At 50.3% G+C, this 23,341-nt stretch overlaps 2 protein-coding genes across 2 annotated transcripts; both read left to right on the top strand.

Moving 5' to 3' along the window:
* Nucleotides 1-622: 622 nt before the first annotated feature.
* Nucleotides 623-4,298, top strand: LOC137756789 (uncharacterized protein CXorf49 homolog). Its single transcript, XM_068533318.1, has 5 exons — nt 623-1,882; nt 2,608-2,764; nt 3,294-3,370; nt 3,624-3,669; nt 4,258-4,298. Exons 1-5 carry the CDS (start codon nt 623-625, stop codon nt 4,296-4,298), a joined length of 1,581 nt encoding a protein of 526 aa, XP_068389419.1.
* A 12,338-nt stretch (nt 4,299-16,636) lies between these two features.
* Nucleotides 16,637-20,279, top strand: LOC137756791 (uncharacterized protein CXorf49 homolog). The gene is made up of 5 exons (XM_068533319.1): nt 16,637-17,893; nt 18,589-18,745; nt 19,275-19,351; nt 19,605-19,650; nt 20,239-20,279. Exons 1-5 carry the CDS (start codon nt 16,637-16,639, stop codon nt 20,277-20,279), a joined length of 1,578 nt encoding a protein of 525 aa, XP_068389420.1.
* Nucleotides 20,280-23,341: the final 3,062 nt, after the last annotated feature.

Here is a 23,341-nt window from a genome sequence, read left to right as displayed (position 1 = left end):
TTTGCTCTCTGGCCGACCCCTGATCACTGACTGCGGGACTCCTGTGCCCATTCTCCTGTTGGGTCGTAAGGCTTGCGGTGGAAGGGAGGCTGGCAAATGCTTTCGGCGCGTGCTAGGCGTCCAGCGCCTCCATCTTGACGTTTCATCCTCACCACCCGTGGAGCCCAGCGCCCTCACTCCCCGACCCCCTGTGTAGATGGGAGACGGAGGCTCGGAGCTGTGACTCTAACTGGAAAGGGGAGGCGGGACAGGAGGAGGCGGGCCGAGAGGCTTGACAGAGGGAGGCACTCCCACCATCCCCTTCGCCAGCCCACTGCCCGGACCGCCCACAGGCTTGGGGGCAAACCAGAGGCCCTCGACCCCATTGGTTAGGCCTCGAGGCGGCAGGCGAACAAGGCGCCCGCTGGTTGGCGGGGCCCGGACCAATGAGGAGGCCGCGGCGCGGGTGTGGGAGGCGCGCTGGAAGCCGCGCGTCGTCTCGTCTGAGGCGAGCTCGTGCGGCGCGTGAGGGGGCTGCCGCTGCCCTCTGAGCGCCGCCCGCCTCACCCGCGGTGACCGCGACCGCGACCGCGACTCGGGCCATCGACCGTCGCCCCGGTTCCGGCGCCGCCAGGGTCGCGACATGAGCTCCCCCGATGAGGCGTCTGTGTGGGTGTGGGGAACGGGTTTCGGCCCAGAGGGCGGGGAGCGGGCCGGCGTCGGCCCGGCCGGCCCCGCAGTCCCGTGGGGACCCGACCCAGGCCCCGAGCCCGGGGAGCCGCGGAGCGGCGAGGGCGGGGGCGGCTTCCCGGACCCCGAGGGCTTCCAGTCGGAGCGGGAGATGCTGGAAGCGGGAGGGCCGGTGCCGTGCGGCCCCGAAGGCCGACCTGGCTCCCCGGCTGACGACACGAGGGACCTCGTGCACCTGGACGAGGAGTCTGCGGCGGCCATCTTGCTGCAGCTGGCCGGGTGGGACGTGCTGGGCGTCCGCAGACACCCGTCCCTGGAGAGCTGCGCCGCCTTCGAAGTGTCCGCCGTGTGGGCCGGCCTCGAGGCGGGTCCCGGCGGTCGAGGAGCGCCCGACCAGAGCTGTGGGGAAGCGCCGCCGGCTCCGGCCCGCCCTCTCCACCTCGGTGGGCCCGAAGCGGGCCGGGCCTGGGGGAACCCTAAGAGAGGCCCTAAGCGTAGGTTGAACGTGGCTGCGGATCGCCAGCGGCTCCCCGAGGAAGGCCTGGCCTGGCTGCTGTCCGACCCCGAGTCCTCAGATGAGTTCAGTGAGACACAGCTGATGACGGTGAGCACTTACCCCAGAGGAGGAGGCCAGGCCGAGCCCAGCACACCCGAGGATCCCGGGGACACTCCCAGACACTCGAATTTCCAAGTCAGGGAGAATTTCCTTCACGTGCCAGGCTCTTCCCTGTCCTCGGCTCCGCGAGGACTCACTTCGGTTGTGGAAACGCAGGACGTGGGAGAGCAGGGCATCTCTTCCCCTAAGAAAATGCGGAGCGTGCTCTGGGGGAACGGGGGCAGCAGGTCCAGCTACCCGGGAGCTGCTGCTGCTGCTGCTGCTGCTGCAGGTGGCCTGCCGCGGGTCACTCCTAGGAAGAAGGGGGCCCAGGAGAAGAAATCCCTCAGGGGAGCCTCCAAACTTGCCCTGGGGACAACCTTCCCTTCCGGGGGAGAGCGAATCTCGGCAACTGCCCTGGAACCGGCCACCTTGCCCCCAATCTCTGGTATTCCGCTGCTTGGGAGATCCAAGAGGTATACCTTGGTCCCTTTGGGAACCGAACAGTCCAAGCACACCGGCGCTGGGAAGAAATCCGTGGCCAGGCGGGCAAGGGAGTCTGAGGCGGTGGCGGGAGAAGATAAGGACCCAAATAGAGACCCAGCCGCAAAGGGCCAAGTGAGTAGGCCATGCTCCTCCTCTCTCCCCACTCTTCCCCCACCCCCGCTCCAACCGCCCCCAGGACACACGTCTTCACCCATGCTGCCTCTGTCCATCCCTCAGGGGTCGTCATTGGGTGCCCCTCGGTCACTGGGTCATTAGGATGCCAGATCGGGCTCCTTTTACTAGGGACAAACATTAAGGTAGCACTTCGGGTGTGCTGGGCCCGGTTCTCCACCCTTGGCCTGTTTCCAGCCTCCTCTGCGAGACTGGGGCTGGGACGGAAGGGAGGGCTGGTAGCTGAATTGGGTCGGGGGATCCCTTAAAAGCTTCCCCGAAAAGCCTCAGTATTTAGACTCACCAGCTTCCTGAATCCTACTTCCTAGCTGTTCCCCAGACCTTCCTTGCAGGGGACCTGGGCTTTCTCAGTGCCCCACTGTTGTCCCTAGATCAGCTCTGCCTGCTGGCCTGGGGCTGACTGAGGGAGAAAGTGCTAATGAGATCAGCCTTTCAATTCCCTTCCCAATTCCCTGCCTCACCCCGGCCCCGAATCACACAACTCACTCTCTCTCTCTCTCTCTCTGTCTCACAGACACACACACATACACACACACACACACACACACACACACACACACACACACACACACACACACACACACACACACACACACACACACACACACACACACACACACACACACACATCCTTAGTCCAAATCGGTGAGAAATTCTTGTTTCAGCTGCCAGGTTACAGGCCAGGCACATCTTTTCCACGCATGCATCGTGGAAAAGCCAGCAGTGGCGACCTCAACACCAGAGGCCCCCAAGATCCAGGAAACTCAGAGCCCTTGGCCCTGAACCCAGGAGAAGTCATGCCCAGGGGGCCTGTCCCCTCAGGTGAGTGTCGTGGGTTTGATATGAGGGGAGGGGAGAGGGGTTGAGGACAGAAACCTCTGGCTCTGTCTCTGCTGGGGGCACAGCCTTGCTCCCAGGCAGCTTCTCCCACAGGAGACGGGGTGCTGGCAGGGCTGGCCTTGAGCCGCCACATCCTCTGTGTGGGGTTTGTGCGGCCGGGGTGATCGGTGGCAGTGCCCCAAACAGCTCCTCCAGGTGTAGACTTGCAGGGGAACAGCCTTTTCTGTTAAGTCCTGTTCGCCCACATTGCTCTCCCACGTGCTGGCTGTGGCTGCAGCTCTGGGAGGGTCGAATCCAGAGCCACAGTCTTTGGGGACCGCGGTGGCGAAATGGCTGCCCCCGGGGAACAGGGGAGGCAGGCCCAGAGAGAAGGTTCGGGCTGCTGGGCAGAGCAGGGGCGGCTTGTTGCCAGCGGAGGGTGGTGCTGCCTCACCTCACGTTAGACCCCGCTTGGCCCTTTCCACCTCACTGGGAGCCTGGGAAGCTGGATTGTGTGTCCTTTCCCTCTCAGGTGACCGGGAGCCACTTGACCATCCCCCAAGACCGGAAAGGCAGCAGCAGCCACTGGGAACGCCGGGCTGTCCTTGGGTAATGCTTCCTCTGGCTCCTGGAAATGCAGGCCCAAACTCGAGGGCGGGATCTGGGTCCAAGTTCAACTGACATGTGTGGGGCCCCCATCGCGTACCCCACGGAGGGAGCCCACCTCCTTTCCACTGAGGAGCCCTTGCCAGTCTAGCCACCCGGCTTTGGGATGGAGGGCCCTGGAGAGAGGAGAAGGTGGAGGAGAGAGGAGGCCAGAGTATACTGATCATTTCTCTTCCTCCTGTGTCTGCTGGCCTAGTGTCTCGTGCTACAGAGAGAAATAGACGACCTTAAGGAGCAACTTGGTATGAGGAACCAGGGACAGAGAGCGGTGTCTTAGTGCGGAACCCAGGTGGGCACCTGGGGTGGGGGTGGGCTGCAGGTGCAGTCGGCCTCGCAGGGACCAACATCCCTGTGGGGAGGAGAACCTAGCAGGCCTGGCCCTGGAGCCGGCTGTGCATGTACAGCTGGGCGTGTGTACAAGTAGCAAAGTACTGTCTGGACTGCATGCACACTTTGCCAACCAGACCAGTCCTAGGGAATCTCCTTCTGATAGGACTTTTAGAGATGCCTCGTTGATTTTTTCCTTGAACTGCTGCTTGGTGTGGCTTCTAAGGTTCTTGTTGGATTGTTTGTTTGTTTGTTTGTGTGACGAGTTCTGACTGGTTGTGGCACGGCCCACAGCATGAGAGCTGCTGGCACATTTTGTTTCCCTTTAGGAACCGGTTCCACATTCAATTTGGGTGGTGGGGAGTGATCAGGCCCAGAGCTCTTTGCATCGGGTCTGGAGGGGGTTTCAGGTTGCAGGGCTAGGCGGTTCCTCACGGGGATAGGGGGACGGGCTTCTATATCCCTCTGTCTGGAGCGCCTGCTAATGCCTGTCCCTGTTGCAGCCGCCATGCAGTACCTGGCTGACAAGTTCCAGACCCTTTGAAGTGAGTGTTACACACACCGTACCCCTTCCCACAGTCCTGGCTGTTGAGCAGGGCTGGGGGCTGGCCCTGGCTTGAGGCTCTTCCCTGACTCCGCTGTTTCACAGGTTGAGCCCAGCGTCTTCCTGCAAGAGGAGCAGCTGGTACCTTTGGGGCCCGGGAGCTGTGGCCAAGCTCGTTCCCTCCTGTTCTGCCTCAGCTAGGGCTTCCTCTCCCCCTTGTTTTGCCCCCGCCCCGCCCCAGTTTCACAGCAGTTTCCAATTAAAGTACCTCTCATATTCTGTGTTCTGTGTTCTGCCTTCTCTCTGGAGGGGTAGGGGTAGGGGTAGGGGGCCGGGGCGGGGCGCTGCTCCACGTCAGAGCCTTTTCCAGAACAGTATCTCTGGCATCCTGTGGTGGGGACTCTGGGCCAGCCTCTGCTACCATCCCTGCAGTCAAGCCAGCGGAGTGTCCCAGGTCTGGGTCCTGTGTGTGCTCTGCCAGGCCACATTGGCACGTCCTCCCTTTCCCCCGAAGGCCCTCTTCTAGTTCTCTCCAAACCCCCCCCCCCCTCCTTTGGGGTCTGGCGGTTCCCATTCATCTCTGCCATTCCCCCTCCCCATCAGCAGGAACTCATGACCCCCTTCCAGAGCTCCAATCTGGAAGCTTTCACATCCTCCCTGCCCTAGCCAGCTGACCACCCTCCTCCAGCCTGGTCGTCTCTATACCCTTGAGTGGAAATTGGCCCGTCAGGTTCTATGGCAAGTGTGGTTAGTAGGTCTGTGTTCTTGCATGGTCCCCGTCAAATACTCTTCCACCCGCCCCATGACACAGATTTTCCTGGAAATGATATTTCCGTGTCCCAGCTCAATCTCCCAGACTGCCTCTTTAGGACACACGAGATTGAGTCTGAACTCCATGTTCGATTTCCCCCTCACTGGAGGTTGGGGAGCACTTCCTTCCCTCAGCCGGGACCCAGGGCTGTACCAGCCTGAGACTCAGAGGGACAGATTTGTGTTTGAGTGAGGCGAGGGTGGTTCTGCCTGACACCCTTCCCGAAAGACCGGTGTTTTACTACACAAAAGGGGGTATGATGGTAGATAGGACATTCCAGGTTGGTGACTGTGTGTCCCTGTGTGTGAATAAAAGTAATCAGGGACAATCTCCCTTGAGGGAGAAAGGTGTGATTCAGGGCGTAAAGGGAGTAGAGGCTGGTCCAGGTTCTGTAAGGCATTGAATGAGCAAAAGCAAGGGTCGGATCTGTTTTGTTCAAGGGTTGTTGTTAAATTCCCAAAACATAGGAGGGGGATGATGCAGAAGTCACCAAACCCCACGACAGGGTGTCGGGATGCTCAAAATGTTGGATTCGCTGGAGGAGGCTCTCGATCCTACTCTGTGATCCTATGATGTCTGACAACTACTGTGGGTGTGGATGGAATGAGATTGGGAAGGGTGGCTCCTCAGAGTAGCTCATCTTAGAATCAGGGGACCCATATATGAGACCACCCAACATGAGCTACCTGGGACGGGGGCAGGATGGGCGCAGTGAGGATGGGAAGTAAGGAGTGACTGCACCTGGACAATGGGGAGCACTTGGGTCCACCCTTCCCCCATATTCTCACCCTGACTCGCTTCCAGAGTTCATGGCATGAGCTCAGGTGGACAGACCACATGTGGGATGGGACAGTCACAGACCTCAGGGTCAGAAAAGAACGTTCGTGGGACTTAATCCTTCCACTCAAACCCCTCCCTGGAGAAGGTGGGCTTGACTGCTTAGTTTACAGCTTTGACCCTGAGCCTGATCCACTGGTTATTGCTTGGCGGTGTAGCACATCTCGCTGCTGTCTGCGTAACTAAGTTTGGCAGAGACCTTCCAGCTGAGGTTTCTGCTCACCGAGACGTGCAGGCAACTTGTGCCCGGGGAGAAGTCCAGCACCAGCACCAGCACCGCCTGTCGGCAGAGGGGGTCTCGGGGCTGTGGTCACCAGTGTGAGGAAATAGAGAAGCTTGTTGAAAGGGAGGTGACATGGGAGGGCGTGACCTCAACCCTTGGTGATGCATTTTCCCTGCCTCCCTTCCCTCCACTGAGCACACAATCTCTCTGTTCCGTGTTCTGACCAACTACCACAGAAAAATGTTGCTGGGAACATGTATATCACAGGCTGTGGCTTGGCCCTGAGCTCTCCAGTTCCAGAGGGAAATAGTGGCAGGTCATACATCTGGCCCCCGTGTGTAGGAGGAGGTCAGAACCCCACCCTCATTCAGTTCACCCCATTTGCCTTTCCCCTCAAGCCCCTTCTCCAGCCTGGGAGACAGTGGCGGCTGGCCTGGAGAGCCCTAGACCCCATCCTGCCTGCTTCTGCTCCCTGCCCAATTACTGGGAAGATGCCCCCTCCCCACCCCACCCGCTCCGCACCAGCACCAGCCCAACCACAGGCCAACTGCTCTCTCTGACTCTTGGGGGGAACTGATACAAACAAAGAAGGTAGGTGTAGGTGAGCTCTGGAGAGGGAGCTGGGTGTGGTGGGCAGAGTAATCATGCCCAAAGATGTCCAAATCCTAATCCCTGCTCTGGGACTCCAGAGTCCTTGCTTTGAGCCCAAGATCTTAAAACTGGAAGGAAAAATAAAAGCTATTTCCTCTACGTTCCGGCAAGTCCGCTGCCTGGTACTTCTTCCGGAGACACGCTGGTACCTGTAGTGTGCAAGAACACAGGCACAAGGGTGTTGGTGATGGGAAAAACTGGGAACACTCCAAATTCCCATCAGTAAGGAAATGGATGAATGCAACGTGGCTTAGCATCCAGTAGCATAAAGCGTGGCAGTCCAAAGGAATGCATCAGGCCATTCTCACAGCTTTCGAAAGCATCCGCCTGACTTCAAGCTGCAAGTTGCAGAACGATGGCATCGGATCCACATTAGTCAATGTTTTTAAATCCCAAATTAATCCTATCTAATGTTTGATAACCTTTGGGTGTATGTTTCAAGGTCTGAAAGACGGTTTTCACTAGATGTTAAAATGGTGGGATAGCTCCTAACAGGACCCAATAGGTTTATGGAACAAATTTATGGCCTTGGATCTCCCCAGATTGGTTAGGATGGTGTACAATTGGTTTCCTTTAGGCTCAATGTCACCTACAGGTAGCCTTGAAAACAGCTGCTGTCATTCTGCTTTCCATGTTGGCATGTTGGGTTCAATCGGTTTTCCAATGGTATGATTATTTGGCTGCAATATTTATTCCTTCACTTGGAATAGAAGATATCATTACTCATATAGAGGCTTTAACAAAATTCACCCAGCAATCCTTAAATGATAGTAACCAAGCCATGTGTTTGCTCAGTTCAGAAATTTCCATGATGAGAAAAGCAGTCCTACAGAATTGCATGGCCCTCAATATTCTAACACCTCTCAAGGGGGAGCTTACGCTATAATACATAGTGAATGTTGTGTTTTTATACCTGATGAGTCTTGTAATGCAACCCCCCCTTATGGTGCGTCTGAAAAATCAGATTTCCACTCTGAATGATCCTCTTCCCAGTTTAAGGGAAATGCTAGGAAAATGGTTTGGTTCAAGAGGATATTGGCTTAAATCTTTACTAATGATATTGTTCCTCCTATTGCCAACTTTGATTACAGTTTGTGTAACTTATAAAGTTTTAGTTTCTTGTTTTTTGCACTGTGTATCACCTGCTCCTACTAAGATAATGATATCTAAACAACTGGGAACTATTGATCACATCTATAGTTCTCTATAAAATAATGGACATGCACAATGCACATGCAAGGTAAAATTGGTGCAAGTCCTATTGGACAACTTGGAATTGACCCTTATTCCTTGCCAGACATCTTACTAGTACCACCCCCTAAAAGGAAAGAAAGAACCGGGCTATTAGGACCCAGCATCGAGGGACATGATGGACCCAAGGCAGGTAAAGAACAACCCTAACATTTAGGGACCAAATACTTGATCACCTAATGCTTTCTATTGAAAGATTAATGATCAAAAGTGGAATTAATGAAATAAAATTATTTTCAGGCAGGACAAGAAAAATTTTAAACATAAAATTCTCTCTGCCCATTTGAGCCACTACCCCCTCCCCTTTAGTGTGATTTGTGCATCACATTATACATTAACTAGATCCCCTTAAAAGATACAGGAATGCCCACACGCCAAAAAAAAAAAGAAAAAAAAAAAAAAAAAGAAAGAAAGGAAGAAAAGAAATTTCCTCCTGGAACCAGCAAGGTAACTCCTTAAGAGTAACTTTCCTTTCTCAATCCTGTAATGGGTCATTAATACCCACTACTCGCCTTGTTGGACTATGTAAACTATTAATATGCTACTTTGTCTCAAAAACTTATATAACGGTTTTACCTCCAATGGGTGGAACAGTCCTCAGAGTTTTCTGAAGATTGTCTCCTATGTTATAGTCCTCAGGTTGGCTCAAAGAAAAATGTCCATTTTTCTTAGATTGACTATTGATTAATTTTTTTGGACAACACAATGAAACCAAAAGATAACACATCACAAACCTTAGGCAGACTGACCAAGAAAAAAAAAAGAGATTCCTAAGGAATCACTAAAATCAGGACTGAAAAAGGAGACATCACCATTGAGCCTATTGAATTTTAAAAATTATAAGAAAATAGTATGAAAAAATTTATACCAACAAATTAGACACATATATGCAATGAAAAAATTTGTAGAGAGACACAAACTTCAAAACAGACTCAATAATAGACAGTCAATTAAATTAATAATTAAAAATCTTCCCACAATGATGCTCCTGTCCAGATGGCATCACTGCTGAATGCTATCAAACATTTCAGATGGAAATAATAGCAACACTCCAGAAATTCTTCCAGAAAACAGAAGAGGAATGAACACTTTCAAAATAGCTCTAGTAGGCCAATATTACTGTAGTGTGAGCCTCTGACAGTTTTTTTTTTTTTTAATTGTAATGCAAGTGCCTGACATTAAGCTTCTGATTGCTGAGGCACCACTTCAAAGACAGCTATATCAAAAAGAACAAATTGCCAGCTACACGACTAGGTAAAGAGCCAGGCCACCACACCCCTGAAGTTTCCTTTGTTTTAGAGATCTCTGATTGACTTAGATAACTGACCCTTTGGCTGCCTGTTTTTCCCTTCTTGTACTTTAATTCCCATTCTGTTTTAAATTCATCAATAAAGAGTGAATCTGAGAAACCCTAGGCCCCTCACTCTTGACCCCGATAAAAACATAACCCCAGGTCCCAGCTCTCTTTCTCCACCCACAACCTTTCTGTGTGGTCCAAGGCATGCCATGTACCCTCCAGGACTTGTGAGTAATAAACTTCCTCCTTTCAAAGTTTCCTAAAGGTTATTGCTGAGGTGCATCTTGCAATTATAATAAGAACCACAAGGGCTAGTTCAACCACAACATTGGTTCTGAAAGGGGAAATATCTGTGGGGGCTCGCCTTGGAGTCCAGGTGAGTGCCTCCAGGTATTTCTAGCTGACAGTATCACTATCGATTGGCTGAGACCAGCACAATTACCCTGATGCCCAAAACACACAAAGACATCCAAAATAAAGAAAATTGCATACCAATCTTTCTCATGAATATAGATGAAATAACCCTCAAGAAAATATTAACAAACTGAATTCAGAAACATATAAAAAGGATTATATACCATAACCAAGTGGGATTTATTCTAGAAATACAAGGTTGGTTTAACATCTAAAAATCAGTTTATGTAATACACTATTTTAAAAGAAGAAAGCACTGAAACATTATCATATTAACTGACACAGAAACAGCATGTGACAAAATTCGACCACCTTTCATGATAAAAACAATAAAAAACTAGGAATAGAAAGAAATTTCTTCAGCATGATAAAGAATATCTATGAAAAACCTACAGCTAACATCATATTTAGTAGTGAAAGACTGCATACTTTTCCCCTAAAGTCAGCAACAAAGACATGCTCACTACTTTTATTCATTATTGCACTGGAAGTTTGAGCCAGTTCAAACAGGGAAGAAGAAGACCTAAAAGTCATCCAGATAGGAAATAAAAAAGGAAATTTTTTTATTCTCAGATGACATGATTTCATATGCAGAAAATCCTAAGGAATCCACAAGAATGGTTCTAATGGTAGAACTAATAAGGAAGTTCAACAGATCACAGAATACAAGATTAATACATAAAACAAATTTTATTGCTATATACATGTAGCAAATAATCCAAAAATGAAATTAAGGAACACTTAATTCTAGTTACAATAGCATCAAAAAGAATAAAATGCTTAGGCATATATTTAACAAACCAAATGTAATACTTATGCACTGAGAAACACAAATTGATGTTTGTTGAGAGAAATTCAAGATGATCTAAATAAATGGAAAGGCATTGCATGTTCATGGTTGTAAGACTCACTATTTATATGGTAATTCTCCCCAAATTGATATATAGGTTCAATTCAATCTCTATCGAAATTTCAGCAGGCTTTCTTTGTAAAAATTCACAGGCTGATCCAAAAATTCATATGGAAATGAAAAACAAAACAAAACAAAACAAAACAGAATATCCAAAACTACTTTGAAAAAGAACAAACCTGGAAGACGTCCACTTTCTGATTTCAAAACTATAAACTATTACTATAATACTACTATAGTATACTATACTACTATAGTATTAGTAGTATTATAGTAATAGTTTACTATAATAGTAAACTACTTCCTATAAAAATACAGATAATCAAGTTAGTGTAGTACTGGCATAGAGATAGATCAATGGAACAGAATTGAGAGTTCAGAAATAACGAACTCTCCTTATATTTATGGTCAATGATTTTCAATTCAATGGGGAAAGGATAGTCTTTTCAACACGTGGTGCTGGTACAACTGGATATCATGCAAAAATACGAACTTAGAACCTTACTTCACAGCACACACAAAACTTAATGCAAAACGGATCAGAGACTTAAAAGTAAAACCTACAACTATAAATCTGTTAAAAGAAACCCTAGGAGAAAAATCTTTGTAAACATGAGTTAGGCAATGATTTCTTAGATATAACACCAAAAGCATGATCCATAAAAGAAAAACTTGATAAATTGGACTTCATCAAAATTTAAAACATTTATGCTTCAGAAGGCACTATTCAGAAAATGAAAAGACAAGGTACAGACTGGGAGAAAATATTTGAAAGTCACAGATCTAACAAAGAACTTGTATCCAGAATAAAGAATAAGAATAATAAATAAATAAGAAAATGACCCCATTAAAAAATTGGGTAAAAGATTTGTATAGACATTTCACCAAAGAAGGTACAGAAGTGGTTAATAAGCATATGAAAGGATGTTCAGAACCACTGGTCAGTAGGGAAATATAAATCAAAACCATAATGAGATACCATGTTGCAAAAACAATAGGATGGCTATAATCCAAAATACAGATAATAACAAATATTTGGATTTGGAGAAATTTGAATCCTCATACACTTCTGGTGATAATGTAAAATAGTTGAATCTCTTTGGAAAATATTCTGGTATTTTCTTAAAAAGTTAAACATAGAGTTACCATATGATCCAGAATGTCCATTCCTAGGGATCTACCTAAGAGAACTGAAAACATATGTTCACAAAAAAACTCATGAACTCAAGATGTATATGAATATTCGTAACAGCATTTAGTTTGGGAATATTATCCATAATATTCCCAAACTAAACATAACCCAAATGCCCATAAACATAAACTGAAGAATGTATAAATAAAATGTGGTATAGCCATACCATGGAATATTATTTGGCAATAAAAATAACTGAAGTACTGATACATGCTACAACATGAGCGAACCTCAAAAACATTATACTAAGTGAAAGAAGCCAGACAAAACGTACTATATATTGCGTGATTCCATTTATACAAAATTTCCTAACTAGGCAAATCATAGAGACAGAAAGTAGTTTATTACTTGCCTATAGGGCTGGGGTGGGTTGGGGGGTAGGGGGTGATGGCTAAGGGATACAGGGCATCTTCTTGGGCTAACAAAAATATCCTAAAATTGATTGTGATAGATGCACAACTGGGAATATATGAAAAGCCACTGAATAAGGCATTTTGTTTTTTAATTTATTTTTATTGCAAAAACACATAATATGAAACCGACCTTATCAACAAATTTTTTAGTGTACAATGTTGTCAACTATATGAACATTGTAGTAATCAGATCTCCAGAATTCTTCATCTTGCATGACTGCAAATCTATACTCATTGAACAACAACTCCCCATTTCCCCCTCCCCCAAGCCCTGGGCAACCAGGATTCTACTTCCTGCTTCTAAGAGTTTGACTACTTTAGATACCGCATATAAGTGGAAACATGCAGTATTTGTCCTTTGTGAGTGGCTTACTTCACTTAGTATAATATCCTCAAAGTTCATCCATACTACAGCATATAGCAAGATTTCCTTCTTTTTAAAGGCTGAATAATATTCTGTTATATGTATACATTATATATACTACCTTTTATCCATTCACCTGTTGATAGATATTTAGGTTGTTTTCATCTCTTGGCTATTGTGAATAATGGTGCAATGAACATGGGAGTGCAATAATCTATGCAAGACCCTGATTTCAATTAGTTTGTAATGTAAATGTAAATATACGGAAGTGGGAATGCTGGATCATATGGGAGTTCTATTTTTATTTTTTTAGGAACTTCCATACTGTTTTCCATGGTGGGTGCACCATTTTACACTCCCCCCAGCAATGCACAAGGGATTCATTTTCTTCACTTCCTTGCCAACACTTGCTATTTTAAGTTTTTGTTTTTTGTTTTTTTTTTTTTAATACTGGCCATCTTAACAGTTTTGAGGTGATAACTCATTGTGGTTTTGAATTGCATTTCTCTGATGACTAGTGATGTTGAGCATTTTTCATATACCTGTAGGCCATTTATGTGTCTTCTTTGGAGAAATATCTAATCAATTCCTTTGCCCATTTTTAAATTGTGTTGTCTGTTTCTTTGTTTTTGAAAGCATAAGCCACAGACTGGGAAACAATATTTGCAAAGCACGCATGGTAAAGAACTTGTATCCGAAAGAGATAAAGAACATTCGATATTCAGTAATAAGAAATCAAACAACCCAATAAATAATGAGCAAAAAAGAAATCGAACTGACGTTGTGCTTACTGGATGGCCAGTAAGCTATTGAGAAGATGTTTGACCTCATTAGTCATTAGGGAAATAACTAAAGCCACAATGAAATACCACAACATAGCTATAAGCATGGCTGAAATAAAAACAAAATACAGACAATACCAAGTGCTAGAGAGACTGAGGAACAGCTAGAACTCCCCTGCATTGTTGGTGAGAATGCAAAAAATGGTACAGACGCTCTGGAAACAGTTAAAAATACACTAACGATTCAATCCAGCAAGTTAACTCCTAGATATTTACCCAAGAGAAATGAAAACTTACATTCGCAAAAAATCTGTATGCAAATGTTTATAGCAGTTTTCTTAGATGCTTGGGTGACTGCACACTGGCGCTGGACACAGACATGTCTAGGACTACTGGCCACAGGTTCTGAGCTGACATTGATCCCGGAAGCCCAAAGTGTCATGATGGGGCCCTGTTAGAGTGGGGCTTATGAGGTTCTGGCAGTAAAAGGAGTTGGGGATAGATATCAGTTCACGGTGAGCTGACTGGGTCCCTGGACCAACATAGGGGTCATTTCTCCAGTCCCCAAGCTGATAATTCTAAGTGATACACTTGGCAGTTGGAGCAATGACCTGCACGTTGGGTCATTGGTCTGTGGAGTAAGAGCTATCACCTTGGGAAGGCCAAGAGGAACCTCTGACACTGGCTCCCACCCCAGGCCAAGAGAGTAAGTCAAAACCAGTATTGGATCCTGGTGAGTGTAGGGGGGTAGAGCAGAGATTAGTGACATCATTGGAGACGTATGGGATGCAGGGGAAGAGCAGGTAGGAGAGCCACAGGGACGAAGAGAGTGGAGAAGGTGAGAAGAAGTTCTGGGAGTCTCTCTATGGGGGAGGGAGGAAGGGAGTGGAAATGGTGAGAGGGAAGACGGAGGCTTCCACTGGATCCACTGGTAATGTTTCATAGGATGCTGGTGGATGCAGGGGATTTTGCTATATCCTTCCTTATTCATTTTAACATATTTGAAATAGCACACCATGACTTAAAAAGTCACCGGGAGAAGTGGAAGAGGGCGGTATCCACAAACAGGCAGGCACCATCGGGGGCAGGCTCGAGGAGGAGGATTGCAGATTTACAGTGCACCCAATCTCCCCTGCTCTGTAACTTCTCCAGCATGGCCAGCTTCTCAGGTGCAGACCCAGAAAACTGGGCCTTTGAGTTCCACAGACAAGAGGGGTTCAGACATCCCAGGACTCTCCAGGAGGTCAGCCAGAGCAGGATGCAGGAGAGAGAGGTGACTGAAGGCAGAGGAGAATGAAAGGGAAAGAGCAGAAGGAAGGTATGGGAGGAATGGAGGGGTGTCAGAGTAGGAGTTGGGTGGCAGACAAGGGAAATTCTAACATCCATGGGCCATATAGAAACCAAGAGAGGGACCACTCCCCAGACATCAGTACTGCTCAGCTCAGGGAAGCTGAGAACTGACAGTTCCAAGAAAAATTGAGAGACACCTGGCTATCCACACCCACCACCATCACAACTGGTAGGCCTTGGTTGTGCGTCCTTCAAAACTTTAAAACATACTTGTACATATACTTGAATGAATTCTCATATATTACATAGGGTTGACTGGTGTGTGTGTGTGTGCCCACGCACGCAAGTGCTTTAATTTACAAATGTGAATCCAAAGCCATCGTTCTGCAACTTACAGTTTGAAGTCAGGCGGATGCTTTCGAAAGCTGTGAGAATGGCCTGATGCATTCCTTTGGACTGCCACGCTTTATGCTACTGGATGCTAAGCCACGTTGCATTCATCCATTTCCTTACTGATGGGAATTTGGAGTGTTCCCAGTTTTTCCCATCACCAACACCCTTGTGCCTGTGTTCTTGCACACTACAGGTACCAGCGTGTCTCCGGAAGAAGTACCAGGCAGCGGACTTGCTGGAACATAGAGGAAATAGCTTTTATTTTTCCTTCCAGTTTTAAGATCTTGGGCTCAAAGCAAGGACTCTGGAGTCAGATTGATTGGTTTCAATCCTGCCCGCTGATCCCCACGAGCCGAATGACCTTGGGCCAGTGGCTGAACCTCTCAGTGCCTGTTTCCTCACCGGTAAGAGGCCAGTAATAGTTGGTGCTATAGTTCTAGGCGTGTCACGCGGATGCATTACTATTTATGCCCAGCGCTTAGAAGAGTGCCAGGCACAGAGTCCGTGCTGGCACTAAGTTGCTTTCAATGGGTTCTGCCAGATTACCTCCCAAATGGATCTCTTGCACCACCGCCACAGGGGTTTGCTCCTAACCTCTCCCACCCTCGGAATGGTTAAGCTCTTTGAAGGTTGTCAACCTAGTGTGTGAAACCCGATTCGTGGTTTTAGCTCACATCTCCAGGATCAGCGGTGGGGAGCATCTCTTGGGGTGTAACTGGCCACTGCGATTTCCTCTTCTTTGAATTTGCCGCAGAGCGGGGGAAGGGCTGAGGGAGCGAGGCCAACCCCAGTCGTCTGTCCGCCAAACCCGCCTGCCAGTAACGTTTGCTGAGCCACATTTGATGGAGCAGTTGAGACAGAGACCTTACAGAACGAAAATACGATCCCTTTGCTCTCTGGCCGACCCCTGATCACTGACTGCGGGACTCCTGTGCCCATTCTCCTGTTGGGTCGTAAGGCTTGCGGTGGAAGGGAGGCTGGCAAATGCTTTCGGCGCGTGCTAGGCGTCCAGCGCCTCCATCTTGACGTTTCATCCTCACCACCCGTGGAGCCCAGCGCCCTCACTCCCCGACCCCCTGTGTAGATGGGAGACGGAGGCTCGGAGCTGTGACTCTAACTGGAAAGGGGAGGCGGGACAGGAGGAGGCGGGCCGAGAGGCTTGACAGAGGGAGGCACTCCCACCATCCCCTTCGCCAGCCCACTGCCCGGACCGCCCACAGGCTTGGGGGCAAACCAGAGGCCCTCGACCCCATTGGTTAGGCCTCGAGGCGGCAGGCGAACAAGGCGCCCGCTGGTTGGCGGGGCCCGGACCAATGAGGAGGCCGCGGCGCGGGTGTGGGAGGCGCGCTGGAAGCCGCGCGTCGTCTCGTCTGAGGCGAGCTCGTGCGGCGCGTGAGGGGGCTGCCGCTGCCCTCTGAGCGCCGCCCGCCTCACCCGCGGTGACCGCGACCGCGACCGCGACTCGGGCCATCGACCGTCGCCCCGGTTCCGGCGCCGCCAGGGTCGCGACATGAGCTCCCCCGATGAGGCGTCTGTGTGGGTGTGGGGAACGGGTTTCGGCCCAGAGGGCGGGGAGCGGGCCGGCGTCGGCCCGGCCGGCCCCGCAGTCCCGTGGGGACCCGACCCAGGCCCCGAGCCCGGGGAGCCGCGGAGCGGCGAGGGCGGGGGCGGCTTCCCGGACCCCGAGGGCTTCCAGTCGGAGCGGGAGATGCTGGAAGCGGGAGGGCCGGTGCCGTGCGGCCCCGAAGGCCGACCTGGCTCCCCGGCTGACGACACGAGGGACCTCGTGCACCTGGACGAGGAGTCTGCGGCGGCCATCTTGCTGCAGCTGGCCGGGTGGGACGTGCTGGGCGTCCGCAGACACCCGTCCCTGGAGAGCTGCGCCGCCTTCGAAGTGTCCGCCGTGTGGGCCGGCCTCGAGGCGGGTCCCGGCGGTCGAGGAGCGCCCGACCAGAGCTGTGGGGAAGCGCCGCCGGCTCCGGCCCGCCCTCTCCACCTCGGTGGGCCCGAAGCGGGCCGGGCCTGGGGGAACCCTAAGAGAGGCCCTAAGCGTAGGTTGAACGTGGCTGCGGATCGCCAGCGGCTCCCCGAGGAAGGCCTGGCCTGGCTGCTGTCCGACCCCGAGTCCTCAGATGAGTTCAGTGAGACACAGCTGATGACGGTGAGCACTTACCCCAGAGGAGGAGGCCAGGCCGAGCCCAGCACACCCGAGGATCCCGGGGACACTCCCAGACACTCGAATTTCCAAGTCAGGGAGAATTTCCTTCACGTGCCAGGCTCTTCCCTGTCCTCGGCTCCGCGAGGACTCACTTCGGTTGTGGAAACGCAGGACGTGGGAGAGCAGGGCATCTCTTCCCCTAAGAAAATGCGGAGCGTGCTCTGGGGGAACGGGGGCAGCAGGTCCAGCTACCCGGGAGCTGCTGCTGCTGCTGCTGCTGCAGGTGGCCTGCCGCGGGTCACTCCTAGGAAGAAGGGGGCCCAGGAGAAGAAATCCCTCAGGGGAGCCTCCAAACTTGCCCTGGGGACAACCTTCCCTTCCGGGGGAGAGCGAATCTCGGCAACTGCCCTGGAACCGGCCACCTTGCCCCCAATCTCTGGTATTCCGCTGCTTGGGAGAGCCAAGAGGTATACCTTGGTCCCTTTGGGAACCGAACAGTCCAAGCACACCGGCGCTGGGAAGAAATCCGTGGCCAGGCGGGCAAGGGAGTCTGAGGCGGTGGCGGGAGAAGATAAGGACCCAAATAGAGACCCAGCCGCAAAGGGCCAAGTGAGTAGGCCATGCTCCTCCTCTCTCCCCACTCTTCCCCCACCCCCGCTCCAACCGCCCCCAGGACACACGTCTTCACCCATGCTGCCTCTGTCCATCCCTCAGGGGTCGTCATTGGGTGCCCCTCGGTCACTGGGTCATTAGGATGCCAGATCGGGCTCCTTTTACTAGGGACAAACATTAAGGTAGCACTTCGGGTGTGCTGGGCCCGGTTCTCCACCCTTGGCCTGTTTCCAGCCTCCTCTGCGAGACTGGGGCTGGGACGGAAGGGAGGGCTGGTAGCTGAATTGGGTCGGGGGATCCCTTAAAAGCTTCCCCGAAAAGCCTCAGTATTTAGACTCACCAGCTTCCTGAATCCTACTTCCTAGCTGTTCCCCAGACCTTCCTTGCAGGGGACCTGGGCTTTCTCAGTGCCCCACTGTTGTCCCTAGATCAGCTCTGCCTGCTGGCCTGGGGCTGACTGAGGGAGAAAGTGCTAATGAGATCAGCCTTTCAATTCCCTTCCCAATTCCCTGCCTCACCCCGGCCCCGAATCACACAACTCACTCTCTCTCTCTCTCTCTCTCTCTGTCTCACAGACACACACACATACACACATACACACACACACACACACAAACACACACACACACACACACACACACACACACAGACACACATCCTTAGTCCAAATCGGTGAGAAATTCTTGTTTCAGCTGCCAGGTTACAGGCCAGGCACATCTTTTCCACGCATGCATCGTGGAAAAGCCAGCAGTGGCGACCTCAACACCAGAGGCCCCCAAGATCCAGGAAACTCAGAGCCCTTGGCCCTGAACCCAGGAGAAGTCATGCCCAGGGGGCCTGTCCCCTCAGGTGAGTGTCGTGGGTTTGATATGAGGGGAGGGGAGAGGGGTTGAGGACAGAAACCTCTGGCTCTGTCTCTGCTGGGGGCACAGCCTTGCTCCCAGGCAGCTTCTCCCACAGGAGACGGGGTGCTGGCAGGGCTGGCCTTGAGCCGCCACATCCTCTGTGTGGGGTTTGTGCGGCCGGGGTGATCGGTGGCAGTGCCCCAAACAGCTCCTCCAGGTGTAGACTTGCAGGGGAACAGCCTTTTCTGTTAAGTCCTGTTCGCCCACATTGCTCTCCCACGTGCTGGCTGTGGCTGCAGCTCTGGGAGGGTCGAATCCAGAGCCACAGTCTTTGGGGACCGCGGTGGCGAAATGGCTGCCCCCGGGGAACAGGGGAGGCAGGCCCAGAGAGAAGGTTCGGGCTGCTGGGCAGAGCAGGGGCGGCTTGTTGCCAGCGGAGGGTGGTGCTGCCTCACCTCACGTTAGACCCCGCTTGGCCCTTTCCACCTCACTGGGAGCCTGGGAAGCTGGATTGTGTGTCCTTTCCCTCTCAGGTGACCGGGAGCCACTTGACCATCCCCCAAGACCGGAAAGGCAGCAGCAGCCACTGGGAACGCCGGGCTGTCCTTGGGTAATGCTTCCTCTGGCTCCTGGAAATGCAGGCCCAAACTCGAGGGCGGGATCTGGGTCCAAGTTCAACTGACATGTGTGGGGCCCCCATCGCGTACCCCACGGAGGGAGCCCACCTCCTTTCCACTGAGGAGCCCTTGCCAGTCTAGCCACCCGGCTTTGGGATGGAGGGCCCTGGAGAGAGGAGAAGGTGGAGGAGAGAGGAGGCCAGAGTATACTGATCATTTCTCTTCCTCCTGTGTCTGCTGGCCTAGTGTCTCGTGCTACAGAGAGAAATAGACGACCTTAAGGAGCAACTTGGTATGAGGAACCAGGGACAGAGAGCGGTGTCTTAGTGCGGAACCCAGGTGGGCACCTGGGGTGGGGGTGGGCTGCAGGTGCAGTCGGCCTCGCAGGGACCAACATCCCTGTGGGGAGGAGAACCTAGCAGGCCTGGCCCTGGAGCCGGCTGTGCATGTACAGCTGGGCGTGTGTACAAGTAGCAAAGTACTGTCTGGACTGCATGCACACTTTGCCAACCAGACCAGTCCTAGGGAATCTCCTTCTGATAGGACTTTTAGAGATGCCTCGTTGATTTTTTCCTTGAACTGCTGCTTGGTGTGGCTTCTAAGGTTCTTGTTGGATTGTTTGTTTGTTTGTTTGTGTGACGAGTTCTGACTGGTTGTGGCACGGCCCACAGCATGAGAGCTGCTGGCACATTTTGTTTCCCTTTAGGAACCGGTTCCACATTCAATTTGGGTGGTGGGGAGTGATCAGGCCCAGAGCTCTTTGCATCGGGTCTGGAGGGGGTTTCAGGTTGCAGGGCTAGGCGGTTCCTCACGGGGATAGGGGGACGGGCTTCTATATCCCTCTGTCTGGAGCGCCTGCTAATGCCTGTCCCTGTTGCAGCCGCCATGCAGTACCTGGCTGACAAGTTCCAGACCCTTTGAAGTGAGTGTTACACACACCGTACCCCTTCCCACAGTCCTGGCTGTTGAGCAGGGCTGGGGGCTGGCCCTGGCTTGAGGCTCTTCCCTGACTCCGCTGTTTCACAGGTTGAGCCCAGCGTCTTCCTGCAAGAGGAGCAGCTGGTACCTTTGGGGCCCGGGAGCTGTGGCCAAGCTCGTTCCCTCCTGTTCTGCCTCAGCTAGGGCTTCCTCTCCCCCTTGTTTTGCCCCCGCCCCGCCCCAGTTTCACAGCAGTTTCCAATTAAAGTACCTCTCATATTCTGTGTTCTGTGTTCTGCCTTCTCTCTGGAGCGGTAGGGGTAGGGGACCCATCAGGACCTGGCTGTATCCCAGACCAATGTGGAGACTGCCATCACACCCGGGAGAAACCGAACCTCCTCAGGGCTCTTACTCTAGCCCCTCAGGACCCAACCCCACACCTGAAAGGGCAGTGATGGCCATTGAGCATAGAAGAAGCCCCAGCTCACACCTTATTCTGGCTCTAGCCCCTTCAACTCCAGACCTGTTTCCTACCCGGGCAGTGACTGCCACCAGACCCTAGGGGAAGATGCAGCCCATGCTCACTTCATATCTAGCTCTCCCTCCAGAGCCACTGGGCACATGCAGACTGAACAGGGATGGTCCCACACAAGAACACACCCTCAAGACTGGGATAGGTAACTGTCTCACCTTATTTCATAGAGACAGAGAAAGTTTTTAGAAAATGAGTAGACAGGGGAACATGTTTCAAATTAAAGACAAGAAAAAATGCTGGAAAAAACCCTAAGGAAACTGATAAATAATTTAACTGATGAAGACTTCAAAGCAGTAGTAATATGAATGCTAACTGAACTGGGGAACAGAATAGATGAACACAGTGAGAATTTTTAACAAAGAACTAGAAAATATAAAAAGGACCAGTCAGAGCCGAATATAATAACTGAAATTACAAATACACTAGAGGGAATTAACAGCAGATTAGGTGACAGAGAAGGAAACATAAGCAGTCTGGAAAGTAGAATAATGGAAATCACTCAATCATAAGAGCAAAAAAATTTTTTTTAAAATGAGAATAGTTTAAGGGACCTGTGGGACAACATCAAGCATACTCACATTTGCATTATAGGGGTCCCAGAGGAGAAGAGAGAGAGTAAGGGGTTGAAAATGTATTTGATGAAATTATGACTGTAAACTTCCCTAATCTGAAGAAAGAAACACAGAGGAAGCACAGAGAGTCCCAAACAAAATGAACCCATACACACCCACATCAAGACATATAATTAAAAGGGCAAAAGTTAAAGAGAGAATTCTAAAGGTAGCAAGAGAAAAACAAGAGTCACATACAAAGGAACTCCCATAAGCCTATCAGCTAATTTTTCTGCATAAACTTTGCAGGTCAGAAGGGAGTGGCATGATAAGATTTAAAGTGCTGAGGGGGAAAACCCCACAACCTAGGATACTTTACCCAGCAAGGTTATCATTCAGAATTGAAGGAGAGATAAAGGCTTCTCAGACAAGCAAAAATTAAAAGAGTTCATCAATACTAAACCAACCTTACAAGAAGTGTTAAAAGGTCTTCTTGAAGTAAAAAAAAAAAAAAAAAAAACAACAATGGCTACAACAGGAAATAAGAAATTAAAAGATGGGGAAAATATACTGGTGAAGCAATTATATTATAAAGGCTGGGTATTTACCAGTTAAATAAGCTAGTACAAAGGTTAAAAGACAAAAATTGTAAAATCAACTCTAACTACAATAAACAGTTAAATGATAGACATGAAGATGTGAAATAGACATCAAAAACACAAAATGTTGGGAGGTGAGTAAAAAATGTAGAGCTTTCAGAATGTGTTTGAACTTAAATGACTATCGGTTTAAATCAAATAGATATAGGTCAACATAACTCCATGGTAACCACAAATCAAAGACCTACTATAGATATACCAAAACTATAGGGAAAGGAACACAAACATAACACTGAAGAAAATCATCAAACCACAAGAGAGACACTAAAAGAAGAAAGCAATGGAGAAGAACTACAAAAACAACCAGAAAACAAATAACAAAATAGCAATAAGTACATACCTACAAAAAACCACTTTAAATGTCAATGGAGGAGATTGGTTCAAGACAGCGGAGTAGAAGGATGTGCGCTCCTCCCTCCTGTGAGAACACCGGAATCACAACTAACTGCTGAACAATCATCGACAAAAAGACACTGGAACTCACCAAAAAAGATATCCCACATCCAAAGACAAAGGAGGAGCCACAATGAGACAGTAGGAGGGGCGCAATCATGATAAAATCAAATCACATAACTGCTGGGTGGGCGACTCACAAACTGGAGAACAATTATACCACAGAAGTCTGCCCACTGCAGGGCTTCCCTGGTGGCACAGTGGTTAAGAATCTGCCTGCCAATGCAGGGGACACGGGTTCGAGCCCTGGTCCACGAAGATCCCACATGCTGTGGAGCAGCTGAGCCTGTGCACCACAACTACTGAGCCTGCACTCTAGGGCCTGCAAGCCACAACTACTGAAGCCCGTGCACCTAGAGCCTGTGCTCCGCAACAAGAGAAACTACCACGATGAGAAACCCGTGCACCGCAACGAAGAGTAGTCCCTGCTCACCGCAATTAGAGAAAGCCCGCGTGCAGCAACAAAGACCCAACACAGCCAAAAATAAATAAATAAATAAAATTATTTTTTTAAAAAAGAAGCCTGCCCACTGCAGTGAAGATTCTGAGCCCCACATCAGGCTTCCCAACCTGGGGGTCCAGCAACGGGAGGAGAAATCCCCAGAGAACCGGACTTCGAAGGCCAGCGGGAATTGATTGCAGGACTTCACCAGGACTGGGGGAAACAGAGACTCCACGCTTGGAGGGCACACACAAAGTAGTGTGTGCAACAGGACTCAGGGGGAAGGAGTAGTGACCCCATAGGAAACTGAACCAGTCCTACTTGCTAGTGTCCGAGGGTCTCCTGCAGAGCTGAGGGTGGCTGTGGCACACCGCAGGGATAAGGACACTAGCAGCAGAAGTTATGGGAAGTACTCATTGGCATAA

Source organism: Eschrichtius robustus, chromosome X (genome assembly GCF_028021215.1).
Source record: "Eschrichtius robustus isolate mEscRob2 chromosome X, mEscRob2.pri, whole genome shotgun sequence".
Classification (NCBI taxonomy): Eukaryota; Metazoa; Chordata; class Mammalia; order Artiodactyla; family Eschrichtiidae; genus Eschrichtius; species Eschrichtius robustus.
The sequence above is the reverse complement of the archived record's forward strand: the minus strand, read 5'-3'. Positions and strand labels throughout refer to the sequence as shown.

Excerpts from the sequence above, each read along its gene's own strand:
- LOC137756789 (XM_068533318.1), top strand. The coding sequence starts at position 623 with ATGAGCTCCCCCGATGAGGCGTCTGTGTGGGTGTGGGGAACGGGTTTC. Across the intron at positions 1,883-2,607 it reads ACCCAGCCGCAAAGGGCCAA|CTGCCAGGTTACAGGCCAGG; the intron begins GTGAGTAGGCCA and ends TTCTTGTTTCAG. Across the intron at positions 3,670-4,257 it reads CGACCTTAAGGAGCAACTTG|CCGCCATGCAGTACCTGGCT; the intron begins GTATGAGGAACC and ends TCCCTGTTGCAG.
- LOC137756791 (XM_068533319.1), top strand. The coding sequence starts at position 16,637 with ATGAGCTCCCCCGATGAGGCGTCTGTGTGGGTGTGGGGAACGGGTTTC. Across the intron at positions 19,352-19,604 it reads GAACGCCGGGCTGTCCTTGG|TGTCTCGTGCTACAGAGAGA; the intron begins GTAATGCTTCCT and ends CTGCTGGCCTAG. Across the intron at positions 19,651-20,238 it reads CGACCTTAAGGAGCAACTTG|CCGCCATGCAGTACCTGGCT; the intron begins GTATGAGGAACC and ends TCCCTGTTGCAG.